The sequence below is a fragment of the Colius striatus genome, chromosome 13, assembly GCF_028858725.1.
Source record: "Colius striatus isolate bColStr4 chromosome 13, bColStr4.1.hap1, whole genome shotgun sequence".
NCBI classification, from domain to species: domain Eukaryota; kingdom Metazoa; phylum Chordata; class Aves; order Coliiformes; family Coliidae; genus Colius; species Colius striatus.
In genome coordinates, this window is record NC_084771.1 from 11,508,447 (window position 1) to 11,525,780 (window position 17,334).

The following is a 17,334-nucleotide window of genomic DNA, read 5'->3' on the forward strand; positions in this document are numbered from 1 at the left end:
CAACAAGACACATTTTCTTGTGTTCTTCTTTGTCACAGGATACAGAACTGCACGCACAGCTTCAGCAAACACCTCCCGAACACCTTCCTGATTCAATGCTGAACACTCCAAATATTTGACTGCTCCAATTTGTTTAGCCAGTGAAGTTCCCTGCTGTGGGGTAGTGGGAGCCAAGCTTTGCTCTTTCAACTTTTTAACCGTCTCCAGGTCATTTCTTAAGTCTCTCTTTGTGCCCACTAAAAGAATGGGAACGTTTGGACAGTGGTGAGAAACTTCAGGGTACCATTTGTGCCTCACATTTGCATAGGAAGAGGGGCTACCAATGGAGAAACAGATGACGAAGACGTTGGTTTGAGGATACGAGAGCGTGCGCAGGCGGTCGTATTCCTCCTGGCCCGCAGTGTCCCAGAGATTCAGGCTGACTGTCCGGCCATCAACAGTCATTTGGGCACTGTAGTTGTCAAACACAGTAGGGATGTACTCTTCTGGAAAGGCATTGGTGGTATAGCTGATGAGAAGACAAGTTTTTCCCACGGCACCATCTCCAACAACTACACACTTTATAGTCTGCATTCTTTAGCCAGAAACAAAGCCCTGCACAGAGCAAGGGGAAAAAAAAGAGGTTAGGAAAAAAAACCCACTCAATGACAGTCATTTGAAAGATAAGCTTCAGCAAGTGGTTTTAATATTGCTAACGAATCCTTATCATAGCTAGACATTCAGTGTCTCATAAGCCATTATGAAGAGCTCACAGGCTAGAAAGACAATAGTGAAATGGAGATGCAATGAGTTGAGAGCTCAGTGGCAACTGGCTGCATTCCAACCATATAAGTACAAATTGGCCAAATTCCCACAGTCTTGCTTTATTAACAGTCATTTTCCCACAAAGGGACAAGTCCTTAGAGGTACCTGCAAGGAGAAAGGGATCGTGACCTCAGACCTCGTAACAGGACACTCTGTCACTTGTAGGTACACACACTCCCCCCTCCAAGATTCACACTCCTTGTCTACATAGTCTACTGCCTAAACAGTTTATCACAAAGGTCTAAACAACATATAAGGAGCCAAGATACCCATTGCTGGGCTACACTGCTGCTGTTTACTATAATAATTCGCTCAATTCAGGATCAATCAGAGCTCAACAAACTGCATCATTTAGAGGACACTGAATAAAAGGTTCAGAAAGCAGCATGCACAAGCAGAGTTCTTTGAATACATTAGAATACATAAAGATTTTTTCTAAAGAAGCCAAGAACAGATTATTTTCACTAATCAGTGACAGAACAAGCAGAACGTAGTAGGCTTGAGCTACAATAAACCAAGCTGTTCCTGAGCATTGGAAAAATACATGCTGCAAAAGATCAACAACCCAACAGCCTTCCCAGGCAGACTGGGGAATTGTTACAGGAGATATTTGGCAAAGCCTGATATGTGAAGAGTAGGTCTGATAATGGATATGGCCTAAAACTCAGTTCATTCTTTTCATCACGTGAACAGCAGCAACTTTGAAAATAGCATGAAACAACTCTAAGCAGTCATTTGTTATATGCTGGAGTTTCTGCTCCTAGCCTGAACAAGAAGAAACTTGCATCTGCCTTCTCACCCAAATGCCTTTGAGGTACTGTCAGTAATCCTCAGCTTGTAACCAGCAATAAATACACTGCTTCAAACAGAATAAAAAAAACAACTAGCAGGAGGAACTATATTGCATATTCCAGGAAGATCACAGCTCCAGCACCATCAAAACAGCAAAGGAAATGCATGAAAATGAGCAATAATGAAGCACTTATAAAAGTAATTAAACCCCCTCCTTCCCAATAACTCTTCAAGATCGTCCAAACAAATCTACAAGTCATTACTGTTTAAGTCTCAGCTTTGTTCTTTCTGACCAAGTCTTTATCTGTATCCATATACTGCTCTCTTCCCACTGGGAGCACAAACAATTCTCCTGTACTAACTGAAAATAAACCACCTTAAGCTTTGGCACAAAGCTGCAACAGGCAGAGAGATATCCACAGTGATCACTACAACACACTATGCTAATGGAAGTATCAATAATGTACACACACACACACTATTGGAAGCAAACAGTGGTGGGAAGCAGTGCAGAAACCATGCTCCAGCAGGACATTGAGTGGAATCATTTGGAGGAAACAAGCAGGAGGAAGATGAATAAGCAGTTTCTCCTCTTGGAAAATGGCAGGAATTCTATTTCTAAGAAATAAGAATCACCTGAAATGAAGCCTGGCAAGTCCTTCAGGGTTTTGGCAGAAAAGCACATATGTGAGTTTCATCACACATCAAAAAAATCAGTCATCCCGTTTCAAGGCTCCAGTCAAATATAGAGAGATGTATATGCAAGTGCAGAGTGTAAAGGTAATCAGTAAAATGAGGACTAGCACTGACCAGCAAAAGCTGACAGCAGGACTGCATGTATTACTCCACAACAGCTGCACCAAGATTTTCATTGAACAGGGCTAGAGAAAAAAAAGAAAAAGAAAAAAAGTCAGTTCTGTCAAATTAAAGGCTTAGAAACATTTCTTGCACTTTGAAACCCCCAAAGTTGAAACCCCTTTTAATATAAAATTACTTTACACATTACAAACGAATAGTGTCATCCTGTAAATGTTTAACAGAGGCTGAACATTTACTGGCAGCACACAATAAAACATCATCTTTCTGAACACAAAGGGCTTTAAGTGCTACAAGCAAAGAGTGAGAGAAGAGCAGATGGATTTTAACACCACAACACCCTTCTACCTGAAGAAGCAACTCTAACTCACCATGCCAGTCTTGGGCTCTCCCTGGGGGGCTGATCACTATCTGCTTTGGGACACTGCCACACTCTCTCCAGCAGCAAGGCTGCCTTCAGAAGTTTCCAAACCTTGTTTCCCCTTCCCACCCAGGGAGCAGGCCACCTCTTCAGTTGTGACCACACACTGATAAAGGGTGAGCTGTTTCATCCAGTTTACCAAGTAGTACCACAATAAACCATGTTGGCACAACCCAGCCAGTGGTAGTATTGGGTGGGAACGAAGCAGGGAGGAGGAGCACCAAATGCTGCTATTGCTGCCAAAGTATCACTGGCCTGCAGCACAGAGAGCAGGTTTGAAGGTTTATTCCTGCATTTACTTCAAATCCCTGAACTACTAGAAGATACTGTGCCAGAACCCTTGGTGGTGACCAACAATTCCACAGCAAAAGGGTTTTTTCCAAGTTAACTACCCATGCAACAGACTGCTCCTTGGACCAGTCAATATACCAAGTGACATAACAGAGATGGCAGAACTAGGGCGGTTGGATACATGCAATAAGAACTCAATTACAGAAACAAAAGTCTCATAGAGAATAAGATAAAGCCTTTATATATGCCCAGTTCCTAGTTTCTAAAACTAAACAAATTGCAAAGACTTGGAAGTAGATCTTTCTATAAACAACAAGCTTCCCCAAGGGCTTACATCTCTGTGCACTTCTGGTCAGAGCATGTCATGGAAAGACAAGGTAGCCCAGAATTTACTGTACTGTTCAGTGATAGGACAAGGGGTAATAGACAAAAGCCTGAATTACTTGACTGAGGCTTGCATTTTAGAAGAGCAACATTTGCAGTAGGCAATAACCCCATGCAAACATACCAAAGCATCAGACCAAGTGTAAACCACACAAATGTAGAGAGATTAAGTATGCTCCTCTGCAGGGCTTCTTTAATGTAGGTTGTCTTAGCTGAAAGGAATCACATGTGGCATATGCAACACATAAAAACAAACATGCACACAGATGCATATGATTTAGCAGTGAAACACAAAGCTTGGAGAAATTAATTGAAGGGAAAAAAAGACCAGAAAGAAGCTCCTACACTCCAGAAACCTGTCTGCTGTGAGTAGGTATGGTTGGGTTAAAGATTTACACATGGAAGACAAAGGGGGTTTTCAATTTAAGTCCTAACCAAGTAAAAAAAATACTACCTCTGTCAGGCCTTTTCTACTAAATGCACATATTGCTGTGCTCAAAATGTATAACTGTCTTGGAAAAAAATGCATGAAATGTATAAACATATTGTATTCTTGTACACACTTTGCCTAGCAGTGAAACTCTCACAAGACAGCAAGAAGCTGGGGTTCAAATTGGCATTAAAAGTTCCTTTTATTTCTCAAGCACCCTTGAACTTGGAACTGCATGTTTATTTGAACATAAACAGATGCTGAGAAAAGCTATACTCCAAAGACAAAATTACCAGCAAATATTTTTAAGAGCAGGAAAATTGGTTTAGGGTTTGTTTGGGGTTTTTTTTTTTTAATGAGCTTCAAAAGGATTTTTGCAGAAAACTTCAGAGAGAAAAACTCCACGTGCCACAGGTAACAAGAACTGAAAAAAATACACATGAATATGTCAACAGATCAAAAACAAGACTTAGAATGTAGAAACAGAAAGCTAGGCACAAGCTTCAAAGCTAAGTTTAAAGGTTACCCAACGAGTGAAAGGAGTGAACAGAAAGTGCAGAGTAGTGAGGGTTGCTTAGTCCTGCTAGAGAAAGGACTTGCATTACAGTAAGATGGAAGATGATCAGAATGTGAAGAGTTCCAACCATTTTCAAAGAATTAAAAGAAAAAAAGAACACAAAACCAACACACAAAGAAGTGTTGTGTAATAAGAAGTAGATGAGAGTTATTTCTATCTTGTCCATCAGTGCCTTTGGATTGGAAAACTGGCATTCTGCTGCAAAGTCTGCTTTCACTGCCTGCACACCTGGCACTTCCTCTGGAATGCACAAGATTTCAATCAACATGTCGAGACATCATCTGGAGCAGGAGAGCTGCTCCCCTTCTGACCTAATTACATATTTTCTGGTGTCATTAACATGGACAGCTAGCTCTCTTGGAACCCAGCTGGATATTTGCTGGGGAAGTTCACTACTTGGATTCCACTCCCCCTCCCTACAAAGCTATCAGAAGTGAAATCACAAAATAACTTGTTGCATCAACATTTTTGGTGGGAGAGAAAAAACTTCTACCTCTTCCCTTTAATAGTTATGAATGAAAGTTCCCTGTCTGCTGAGAGAAAGGAGAAAACAGTTACAGAAAACAGAGAGGAAACACGAGCTTGAATTCTTCTGGGGCTTTCTAGATTTATGCTTTTAATGCTTCCTGCACTTCCAAAAACTCTTGGCAGAGGAATTCTTAGCAGGGTATATCTCTGCCCTTGCTATGTTAACACCAGATGCCTCTGATAGGTGGATTTCAGCTTTGATGTTGCTCTTTGATAAACTCAGTTTCACAGAGCTTCTCAGGTCTTCTGTAATTCTCTTTCCAGATTGGATAGGGACCCATTTTGACCAAAAATGAGCAGAAAACACACCAGGAGTTCAGACAAAATGACCTGTACTGAGCTGTGTTGCTTTGCTCAGCCATCATCTTCCTGTTCTGTAGCCTCAGAAGTTTGATACTGCTTTATCAGGAGCAAGTGGAAACAGAAGTTAAGAAATCTAAATTACTTAATTGGTCATCTTTCAGTAACAAAAAACTAGATCAAGGATGATTCAGTCTGTCTGCTTGGTAAGTGAAACCTTTCAACAATTAACTGTGTGCATAAGGCAGCCCTATGTACATCCTGCCACTCTCATCCCTGCAAAGGAGGTAAAAGATTTTTCATGTGTGCAGCTTAGCCATCAGACCCTCACCAGGGAAGAGAAAGAGGCTCCCAAGGCAATTTAATCAAGACTGTTACTATTCCCAACAGCTCAGCTTACTGGCCATTGTTTTAGGCAAGCACCAAATGAATGAACAAGAGTTAGACTTTTAGAATGCATGCCAAGAGTAAAAAAGTTAAATAGGAGACCTCATCCCTAATACCCTTCAGTAACCAGTGACCTACTTGGACTTCTCAGTGCCTTTCAAAGTTTCCACACTGCTTTCCATCCTGCCATTTACCTGCAAGAGAAACAAATCACTAGACAGCCTGAGTGGCAGCAGAGGGGGAAAATAATCAACAAGCCAAGCCAGATTTCAGCAGCACAGCAGGAGCCATGCAGTCCACCACCCAGAGAGCAATTCTCACTGGTTGTTCCCTCACTGAGAATCCTAGAAAGGCTTTACATCTTTTGACACAAAAAAGTTGTTTCAAAGAAATAACAGGAACCAGCCCAAAGCTTTCATTTACTGTTACCTCTGTCAAATTAGGCTGAAATTGGCTTATTGAAGACCTTGGTTTTTATTATTCAGGAATGAAACACACAAACTTTGCCATGTCAGCAGTATTTCTTAGGGAACCACAGTGAAACCAAAGTGGTCTCCATGAAATATTTGAGCAACTCAAACCCACAAACCTCAGTGCATCAACATTCTTATCACATACAGGCACTCATATTCCAAATTTTATATGAGAGCAACAATATTAGTGACCAAATATCAATGACCTTAAATCCCATGAATCCAGAGTTATGTTAATTGGTTAATGAATATTTCCAAAGGGCACTAGAAACGAGCTGATGAAACAGCTGTGAAATAACACTACACCAAGGTACAGTTGCAGAGTCATACAGGAACTAAAAACTTGGGCTTCAGCAGAAGTCTGAATCTCCCCTATATGGGGGATACATATATATACATTTATATATATATATAAACATGTATCCTGCCCTAATCATAGAATTTTAAGGGTTGGAAAGGACCACAAAAGATCATCCAGTCTAATCCCCCTGCCAGAGCAGCACCACCTACAGTAGGTCACACAGGAACTCATCCAGCTGGGTTTGAATGTCTCCAGAGAAGGAGACTCCACAGCCCATCTGGGCAGCCCCTTCCAGATGAAGAGTATTAAACTTGATTTTCCCCCTGCAACCACATGCAGAAGTACAGATTCAAGATGGGCACCCTTCATAATTTATTTGACCACAAGTGACTCTGACATGCTGTGAGGGTGAGCTGAGTAAAGGTGTAGGACTAGGAGCTGGGACTGCAGGGTTCTATGCCCAGGTTCACTACACACCTCCTGTGTGATACAAGCAACACGCAGGAGTCCTGGGTATCAGAGTTAGTTCATAAAAAGTGAATAACACGTCTTTCCTACCTTGCACAGACACTGGAAAGGCCTTATTCATTACTGTTGGCTATAAGAAAAAAAACCAATACCAGAGAGTCCCTCAGACATGAGGTTCTGTGGAGAGGCACACTGAACGTATTGCAGGATGAATCCTAAATCCAGTTAGGGCATCCCTGAGTCCTATTTGAGGTGGAGGAAAAAACCCCTGTTAGTTTATCTTGCTATCATCTTTTGCTACCTGCCATTCCCTGGCACTCTAAATGCACTTTATTTGTAGCAAAAGTTGCAACAAAGACACCATTGTGTTTGAGGGGTGATGTGTATACCAGGAAAATCTAAGGCCCCCCCACACACTTTTGCTTCTCTTTGATATCTCCTCCTCCGCCCCCAAATCGCACTTGGGGGTTAAAAAAAGTCACTTGGTCATTCCATAACAGGTTACAAAAGTGTCTTTAAACAGTTAAAGCGTGGACTCTGTGCCTGGGGTATCATGGCTTGTGTGCTACAGCATCACAGTGTTTGCCAGTCTCCTTTACATGGGTTCCAAGGAAGTGAGCAGAAGTTCCCAGAGGCAAGGAGTCTCTCCACAGTCAGATTTACACATACAGGCATAGAAAGGTAAAAAAACAAACAGCCCACAGCTCCTTTGAAAGGTATGGATCTTTAAATCACACCAAATTGGTTAAAAGCGCTTTGGACTCCAGAAAAAGCCACAGCCTCATTGTGTAAGCAAATCAAACTGCATATTCAGTTTCCTCCTCATAGCAAACTGCCTATTTCATTGGTTTGCTCCCAAGATCTCTGTGAAGTTCCTTTTAAGAAAAGCATTTAAATGCATCCTTTTTTTTTTAAATGGAAATAGGAAGCTAAAACGCCAAATGTGTCACACAAGCTTAAGTTCCCCCTAGAAAAACTTGTGTGCAGCTCACCACTGACAAATTGGCTGAACTTCACACTGCGTATTTTATGCTTATAATGCTGGCACGAGGAGCACTGCACTCCAGTATGGGACACACAGTCATAGAATGGTGGGGGTTGGAAGGGACCTTTAGAGATCATCCAGTCCAACCCCCCCGCTAAAGCAGCTCCCACCTCAATCAGGTCACACAGGAACGTGTCCAGGCGGGTTTTGAAGCCCTCCAGAGCAGGAGCCTCCAAACCCTCCCTGGGCAGCCTGGGCCAGGGCTCCCTCACCTCAACACTGAAAGAGCTTTTCCTTATGTTGCAAACATGGGGTGCACATAAAGAATGAAAGCATTTAAAGCTTTTCTGTAACTCAGAGTAAATACAACGAGAATCACAAGTGTTTATAAAAAGTAAACAAAGTCTTTTCATTGGTTCTTTCAAAAAATAATCTAAGGGGCATCAAGTTAAATGAGAAAAAGGGAGGATGGGGACAAATAAAAGGTGTCGTTGCTTCTCAGGCTGTGAGGGTAAGCTAGAATTCCTCAGTACAGGATGTTACACATATTGAAAGCTCATACGAGAACTGTTGAGCTTGTGAAAGAGAGAGCTCTGCAGCGGCTGCTAAATGAGACAATACCTGCGACTCCCGAAACCACTTGGGATGTTTTGTCACTACCTTGCTCTGCTCTTCCTGAGACAACCATCTGAGAGTTTTTATAGAGCAGATCAAATGCAACTACTCCTACATATCCTGGTTAAAGAAAGTGACTCTCAGCACTGAAATAAAAGACCTTTAGAAAAGGCAACTCATCATATGCCAACCTTTTATTATATCCGCTGGGAGCAGAGGTCGCCTTAAATTTGTGACGGTACTCCTAATGAAGATTAGCATCAGCCCGACTTTGGACCAACCCAGCCCAACCCTTCGGACACTGCGGAAGAAGGAAGAGCAGGACGTGCCCCGGAGGCCATTCAAGCTTCCCGCACATCCCTGAGCGACAAACATCTCCCTCTCCCTACGCCTCCAGGCCCCCGCTAAGCACATCCACCTCCACCAACACCGCCGAGTACAGAAGCCGGGACCCGCATCCCACCTCCCGCAACCTCCGAACCCGGCGAACAACACGCCCCGCGCCTGGGGGGAGTTGCCGACCCCCCGCTCCGCCCGCGCGCGCCTTCCCCTCCCTCCTCCGGCCGCTTCCCGGCGGGGCAGGCGGGCAGCAGCCCGGCGGAGGACGCGGGGAGCGATGCCCCCGGGGAGGAAGCGGCGGCCGCCGCGGCTCCCGCGCCGGGAAGAGGCCGCCGCCGGCCCCGGGCCGCCGCCCCCCCGCTGACAGCGAGGGTGGCGGCGGCCGGACGCGGAGGATCTTCCTCCCCAGGGCGCCGCTCGCCCGGGCCTCCGCCCGGCGGCAACGCGCAGCGCAAACGAGCCGCAGGCGCGCGGGGCGCCGGGAGGCACCGCGGGGGCCGCTCCCTTCCCCGCCGCCGGGCCCGGGGCCGCCGCACCTCAGCTGCCCTCAGGGCCCGCCGCGCGCCAGGAGCCCCGAGGCGCCGCCCGTCCCCGCGCGCCGGCACCGCGCCCCCGCCGCCGCCCTTCCCGCGCCGCCAGCCCCGCGCGCCCCGCGCTCACCTCCCGCGCCGCCGGCCGGCCCGCGACACGGCCGCGCCCCGCGCACGCCGCGCGCACGCGCGCTCCGCCCCGCCGCCGCCGCCGCGCAGCCGCCGCCAGGGGGCGCCGCCGCGCGCAGGCGGCACGAGGACAGGGCGCGCCGGGGGAGCTGCGGGCTCGGCGGGGTCCCGGTGCGGTGGGACCCGGGTGTCACAGTACAATCAGCCGCAGCGCCCCGCTGTCCCAGCACGGTGAGCTGTGGTACCCAGGTGTGCCGGCACGGTCAGCTGTGGGACCTGGCTGTCCCAGTACAGCTGGTTGTAGTGTTTGGGTACACCAGTGCAGCCGGCTGTAGGACACAGGTGTCCCGGTACAGTCGCCAAGGGGGCAGGTCACACTGCACTGAGAAGTGTTGGCAGCAGAATCCCCGCGCTGATCCCCACCTCTGCAGCCTCCCCCTCTCCCCTCCCTTTGTATTGACCTGTTACACCTCTAAAAGGCATCTGCAGAGGGCACCATCGTGTCCCCACTCGGAGCAGTGACAGTCCCCTCGTGCCTGCAGTAGCCACCTTCCTTCTAGCACCTCCCAGGCCTGGCTCTCCTTTCCTACCGTAAGAGGATGTGATGTGGCACGCTGGGGCTCATCCTGCTGCCCCAAAGCTCTGCACCCCCAGAAATGCCAGGGCCAGGTAGAACACCTGGCAGATCAGGCACATGCTGCCCGAGGTGCAGATAGGGAGGCTCCTGCTGTGTTCCTGTCCCAGCCAGGCACGGGAGAGGGAGAGATAGACAGCAGGGTTCAGCCTGCTGATGTTCCTTAAGCACCAATCAGGAATTCCAGAGTATAACCTTTGTTCCAGGTTTTTATTCCGTGCCCCTTCTGACATGGGAGGAGAGGCTGTGCTGCAGCCTGCACGCAGCCCTGGGCTGGGGCTGCTCCTCTGGAGCTCCTGCTAAGGTCCCAGTCGGCTCAGGAGCCAGCACTGCTCAGCTGACAAAGCACTTGACTCTCAGCTGCTTGGTGTTCCCATCTCCAGCTCCTCATCTTCCTCCTCTGACCAGCTCAAGCTGTCATCTGAGTCCTCCTCCTGTGCTGCCATGGGCTCCTCTGTGTTGGCAGCCTCCTTCTCCTGCTCACCATGGGAGTTCAATCTGCTTTGGGGGAGCTCCAGTCTGGCCCAAGAGCCGGGACTGGCTTTGCAAAGCGTGATCTCCACCTTGGTAGGGACCATGCTCACAAAGCTCTTCTCTATTTTGATGACCTAGAGAGAGGGAAAAGTTCAGTGAGCTGGGCAGGCAGCACATGCTCCTCCTTCCCCTTTCTGGCAGAGAAGAAAGGAGAAATCTCCTCTCCCTGCGTACCACGAGCCAGAGCAGGATGAAACCTGGGCTCCAGCTGAGCTTCACGCTGTATCAGTACCACCAGAGTGCTGGAACGGAGCTCAGAGCGGCTCAGCCAGCCACAGCCACATGCACGGCTGCAGTGCAGCCCTCTCCCCACGGCAGGGAGCTGTGCTGAGACACAGGCGCACCCACAGCCGGCAGCACACGCCGCAGATACGGGCAAGAACTGCACGTGCCATTTGCTAAGTCTCACTGCTCCTCCCCAGCCAGCAAGCAGCTGAGAAACCAGAGAGCAAGTCTCTCCCTCACACCGCTGCCTACCCACAGGCGTGGCAGGGTTGCAGGTGGGTACAGGGACCTGCTGAAACAAGGAGTCTTTGGAGTCTGGGACCAAACCCAGAACACCTACTGAGCCAGCAGCTATGTCCAGCTCTGCTCTTAGTCCAGGATTGATCAAAGCATCCCCAGCAGCCTCTGAAACAGCCGTCCTCACAAGCCCTGAGGAACTTCCGAGCAGAGATGGCTATAAATGCTGGTACCTGGGCAACCTGGCTCCCAGACAATCCCAACATGAGCAAGCCAGTGCTGTGGCAGCATTTAAAAGAGGGTGGGCAGGGTGCCTCAGGTATGAAATGACTGTTTGCTCCTATGATGTGCCATCCAGGGAAGAGATGGCATCCTGGGGGCTACAGCAGCATCCCAATGCAGTAATACAGCCAAGCTCTGCCTCATGCTCTATGCACTGGAAGGACTGCACAGAAATTGCAGCAACAGCCATTTTGCTGCTTTTTCAAAAGTCTGAGCATCCTGACTACACAGAGAGGCATTTTCCTTACTGGGAGGCTGTGTTTGGGGCTGCCAATGCTCCTGACAGAGCACAGGCTGCCTCACAGCATTGTAGCCCAGCCCCACACAGACTATTGGTACAGTGAAATCAAAGTAAACAGGATCTTACCCCCCAAAGATCCAGTTCTGCCTGGAAAACCTTGTTCCCTTCAAAGATGACATGAACCTCAAGCTGAAAGAGCAACAGAGGATTATCTGAATGGGTAGCACAGTACTGCCAGAGCTTGTCACCCAGCCAGTGCAGCTGCCTTCCAGCACCAAGTATCCCCCATCCTGACTCCAGTGTAACAGTCAGGTACTCCCCTCAGCACCTGGGAGGGTCTTACACCCTTCAGAGCATCCCAGGTTCACCTCTGCCACCAATCAACGGATGTAAAGACACCAAAGCCACCCACTGAGGCCAAAAGCTACTGAGCCAGTGTGGCTGGGCAGCAGCTGGGCACCTCTCAGCTCAAGGACTGCAGGTTGGCAGCACCATCCCTGGCTGCAGCAACAGACCAAACAGGCCATCAAAGAGCACCAGGCTGGCTCCTGGCTGTTGGCTCACCACAATTAGGTGCCATTAAAGTGCACATGCCCAGGCCAGCTCTGCCAGCCCCACTCACCACAGTGCGGTTGGCTTTCACGCTGCTGAGGGCGGGCAGAGGGTTCTTGGCATAGACCGTCACCACCACCTGGCTGCTGGTTTGGTGCCAGTCCTGCCGGCACGACACCACTGTCTTGTCCTGTAAGGGAGAGGAAGCCATGGTGGCACAGCATCTAGCCCTAGCACACCCCAGACACAGGGGATGTGAGTGCTGGAGGATGCTCCTTTGTGAGTCTCCTTTGCAGCACATCAGCTGAGGTCAGCATCACAGAATCACACAGAATCAGACTCTCAAGGGCTGGAAGGGATCTCCAAACCTCATTCAGTGCAACTCCACTACCAGAGCAGCACCACCTAGAGTAGGGCACACAGGAACTCATCCAGGTAGGTCTGAATGTCTCCAGAGCCCATCTGGGCAGCCCCTTCCAGTGCTCCCTCACCTCAACAGGGAAGAAATTCTTCCTTGTGTTTCTTTGGAACCTCTTATGTTCCAGCTCATACCCATTGCCCCTTGTCCTGTCATTCAAGCTCTGCCTTTCATGCAGGTTTTTGAGGGGAGGTGTTTCTGTGAAGGTGGGCAGCCCCTGCCATGCTGTCCCATGCAATGTGGGACATCTGTGGTAAGACCAGAGATATCTCCTTCTTGTTCCAGAGTCATTCTGCTATGCCCAAGCTCATAGGTACTGTACAGAGTCAGGAGACAGCCTGGAAATCAGTGCAAGTGCTGTTGCTGGACACAGATCATACTACTGTGCTAAATTTGGGAGATGGATGAGCCCCAAATGTCCACATTTCACCTTTGTCCCACGGGATCCCCACCTCCTCCCTGCCACAGGCAGCTTTGGCCCCACTGTGCATTTCTGAGCATCACCAGGAGACAGATCCCCCCAGCACTGCCTGCCAGAGATGCCTGTAGAGGAATCCCAGCCCCAGACTCAGGTGACAATTAGTACAAAGCATGTGCACCACTATACAATGGTTCCTTCACTGCAGCCTCTTTTATATCTACTCAATATTTTCTGCTCAGAGACAAAGAACAGACCAGGCTTAGAGGGGGTTGCTCAGAGCAGTGCTGATTCAGAGGAACATGATGCAGTTTCAGGGTTATCCTGGGTCACTCTGGTTCAATCTTTCCAGCTCAAGTCTGTTTCCAGACAAGAGCTTTCCTGGGGAAACATCCATAGATCCACAATATGGGGAATTATGGTCTTCTCTCCATTGCTCTGCCACAACACCATGTCACTACGTAGATGACCTCCCTCCTGGGAAGCAGCTGCAGAGAGAAAGCTCCATTAAACCCAAATTCAGCCACCTCACTAAGCTTTTGGGGTCTTTTCTTTTGCAGGGCTTTTCCCATCTCAGCTGCCCACCCCTGTGTGGCAGCCTGCAGCACTGGCTGTGCCATGCCTGGGGCTACCTCCTGCTTTGTTCAGCTGCCTATTGCACATCTGCCTGTTGGGTCTGAGAGTTGACACATTTTGTGGATGCAGGAGCAGCATTTCAGCAGCAGCTGGGTGAAGATGAGGCATTCAAACCCTGTGCAGTCATCTGGCAGCAATTATGAAAATGAAGACAATTCAAAGCAGAAACCCAGGTAATTGCAGAGCAAAGGAAAGAGCTTCCTTGAGTTCCAGTCACTTGCTCACACGAGTTACCCTTACCAAGAGCCCCCTTACCCCCTTTGCAGTCCAGCAGTGCTTCCCAGTGCTGCAGCCTGGCTGCTCCAGGAAGCTGCTGAAGTCTGTTGTTTTGATTCCACAGCAGCTCCAGTACTTCATCCTGGGGAGAGGGGGATGGCCTGAGCAGGGAGCACCCCATGGGAGCCGGAGAGGGAACCACGGTGGGCCTCAGGGTGGTGGGGGAGAAGGGCTCGGAATCAGCAGCTCCCTGTGCCCAGCTGTCACCATGACTGCAGCAGCTGTGCTGCTGAGGCCACACACCCTCACAATGGGGCACTTCCAGCCTTCAGCAGGTCACTGTGCTCTCAGTAAAAGGTTGTTTCTTACCCCTCATGGAAGACAGGAACGCCAGGATGGAACGTACAAACCTCTGTGTTGCTCTCCAGGCCCTGGTAGATCTATGGAGCAAGCAGAGGAAAGTTTCAGCCACACCTCTGGCACAGCATGGCACAGCCAGGCATCCACCCATTGATGCCCATCCCTGCACAGGGAACAGCATGATGCCCAACATCACCCTTTCACTGAGTCCAGCACCTGTGAGGACTCGCTCTGGGTATGCCCAGCTCCTGCTCCCTGCCAGTAGGGCAGCCAGCCCAGCCTTGCTGGGACCCCAGCCTCATCCCCACGCCCCTGGCAGCAGCCTGGCCCCAGCACTGGGACAGTGGGCAACTTCAGACAATAGAGAAACTTGATCCAAAGTGCAAGTGGCTGTTTGTCCACCCTGTCCTTTCCCCTCCTTCCCTGAGCATGTCAGTCTCATGTCCTCATCCACCTCCTGCTTTTTGCTCTCTGCTCACTCCCCTCTGTGCTGCTTTCCAGGCATGTGGCCCTCCTTCAGCTCAGCCCCTGCAGCTGTGCCTTGAGGCAGGCAGGCAGACAGTCCTACACAGCACAGCCTCGGGGCAAGGGAGAAAGTGGGCTCTGCTACCTTAATTAAGCAAAGATGGAATTATTCTACATGCACTTACCTGTATGCCCATATCTTGAAGAAATGCTGTATTTCATTACAAGCAATTAGCAGCTGTGAACTGCAAATGTACCACTAATCCTGGAATCTGGAAGCAGGAATGTGGCAGGGGAGCAACAGAGGCAGCTGCTCCAGGGATGGGATGAACAGGAGCATGCTGAGCCGATGGGCACTGCCACCTCCCACCTGCCCTGCACCCAGTGCCACTGAGGCAAGAGCCCAGTGCCAGATTGGTAATGCCCCCAGGACCTTGCCAGCTACTCACCGCCTTGCAGGCTGCGTTCTTGCAGGTGGTGCCAGCTCTCACCTGGGCAGCTGCCTCCCCTGCAAGGGCAATACAGCTTCACACCAGGGCATGGACTGCCTGTGCCTGCCCCCAGACCCTCTCCACAGTCCCATTGCCACCTCCTCACCTTAACACATATAACCCATGAGCACAGTCCGTTGCTACCCACCTCCCAAAAGCAGCTCTGGGGGTTTGCAGGTGGCTCAGCACAGCACTGCCCATCCTGTACTGAACCTGCCGTGCAAAACCCTGTGCTGAACTTGCCACGTGCTACCCCACTGCCATCCATCAAGCCCATGGCTACCTGTGCAACTGCCCTCAGGTGCCTCATCCTTGGAGGACAGATTCAGTTTCTCCAGTGCCTGCTCCAAAGACCTGGATACTTTAATTGGCAGCAGTTGTCTTGGCTCGTCAGAGCTGAGAAATGGCAGCAACAAAGGCCAAGTGGGGTTTTATTTGCAGTTTAAGTGCCATTGCCTCTCCTGAACAAGCAGCAAGGCAGGACACGACACGTGCAGGGCTGAACCTGTCTCACCTTGGTCTTTCCCGCTGCATCTTCTCAGCTGATTTTGGTCCTTGGACAATGAGCTCCTCCATTGTTTTGCCCTTTGGCTTATCTGAGGTCTCCTCTTGGCTGAAAGGCTCAGGGGGCTTCTCCTTGCTGTGAAACCCCTTTGTGCATCCCTGAGCAGAAGAGGCAAGCCTGGTGCCTGCTTTGCCCTCCCCAACCTCGCGACTGCACCAAAAGCCTGCAAGTTTCCTTGCTCTGGTGGCTCTGTGTCCTGCAGGGATGGGCTCTAACCCTGCACCACAGCAGGGGCTTCTGCAGGGATTTCAGGGACAAGACAGTGTGGCAGCCTGTCAGAGCCACGGCAGGCAGGTCTGAGCTCTGCTACACCCCAGCCTGGCAGCTGAAGGACAGCAAGAGTCTCCCACGTGCCTGGGCCTCTGCTGCCTCCTTCCCCCACCCAGGAAGGTTCAGGCATTCCCAGCTGTGCTGGCACTTGGGGCATTTGTGTTGACCCAACAGGATCTTGGTGGAGGATCCCAGCCCCCTCCAGCGCTCCTCTCCAGGAGTACCTGCCCCACACTTTGCTTGCAGGCTCCTTGGAAGCAGATAAGCAATGCCTCTCCAAGCAGGCCAAAGGGGATTGCCTTGGCACGGGATGGGGATGGGATAGGACAGGACAAGGAGAGCAGGGGCAAGAAGGAGAGGATGAAGGAGCAGAATCAAAGTGCATTTGGGCTTGTGGGTCTCTTACCTTTATGGAGAGGAACTCAGAGAAGTCTGTTGTGCGTTTCTTACAACAAGACCAGCCCTAGGCACAGGGAGCCAACAGCCTGGTCAGGTGTGCACAGTCCCACCAGGCACAAGGTCTCTCCCTACAGTTGCAGCCCCAGGTCCTGCCCCACTCACCTTCAGGGCATCGTGGAAGATGGGGACACCTGGGTGATACAGGCAGGAATCTGAAAGGGGAAAATCAGGCAGAACCTTGCAGGAAGAGCAATCCTGCCCTCGAGCCACCCATGATGCCTGGCAGCTCCTGAGCCAGCTCCTGCAGCGTGGGCTGCCTGCACTGGGCTCAGCTCAGCCCTGCCTGGCAGCTCAGGCCATGGCAACTGAGGCCACAGACTGCAAAAGCAGCACATGTACCCACTCACCTTGGTGCAAGGCAGACGAGCCAACTTACCCTTGGCATTGTGCTCAGGATCAAACCTCTGCCCACAGCCCTTGTTGTAGCACAGCGAGGCCATAGCTCAGGCGTAGTCCCAGCCTCCTTCACTCCTTCCACACAAACCCCACCAATCTCATCCCTGCCTCTGATCTCTCCTCTGCTTCTCTGCAGTTTCCAGCCCAGGAGCTGGGAGGTGGCTTTGCCTATCTTTGGAGGCAGCTGGAGGAGGGGACTGGTAACAGGAGAACAGGCTAAAGATGGACATAGCAGCTCAGCAGCTGACGTGACCCAGTGCCCACGTTATCTTGAGAGGCATTTCTGTCCTGCCCTTGTGCTCAGCAGCGGGAAGAGGTGCTGTGAGGTGGCTCTGAAGCTGAGGGGGGCAGAGGACCTCCCACCT

The 17,334-nt window shown here is 50.1% G+C and overlaps 2 protein-coding genes across 2 annotated transcripts; both read right to left on the reverse strand.

Moving 5' to 3' along the window:
* Nucleotides 1-9,612, reverse strand: LOC104552734 (rho-related GTP-binding protein RhoG). The gene is given in 6 exon segments (XM_062006472.1): nt 1-125; nt 127-594; nt 2,407-2,477; nt 5,869-5,924; nt 7,063-7,215; nt 9,572-9,612. Coding segments are annotated over 2 exon segments (480 nt in total). The 5' UTR covers nt 574-594; nt 2,407-2,477; nt 5,869-5,924; nt 7,063-7,215; nt 9,572-9,612; the 3' UTR covers nt 1-92.
* A 948-nt stretch (nt 9,613-10,560) lies between these two features.
* ITGB1BP2 (integrin subunit beta 1 binding protein 2) lies at nt 10,561-17,013 on the reverse strand. Its single transcript, XM_010200692.2, has 11 exons — nt 16,950-17,013; nt 16,676-16,725; nt 16,521-16,577; nt 15,794-15,942; nt 15,563-15,675; nt 15,238-15,296; nt 14,333-14,403; nt 14,003-14,105; nt 12,346-12,465; nt 11,850-11,912; nt 10,561-10,812 (listed from the first exon to the last, which is right to left on the reverse strand). The coding sequence occupies exons 1-11, from the start codon at nt 17,011-17,013 to the stop codon at nt 10,561-10,563; spliced, it is 1,101 nt and encodes a 366-aa protein (XP_010198994.2).
* Between the last annotated feature and the right edge of the window lie 321 nt (nt 17,014-17,334).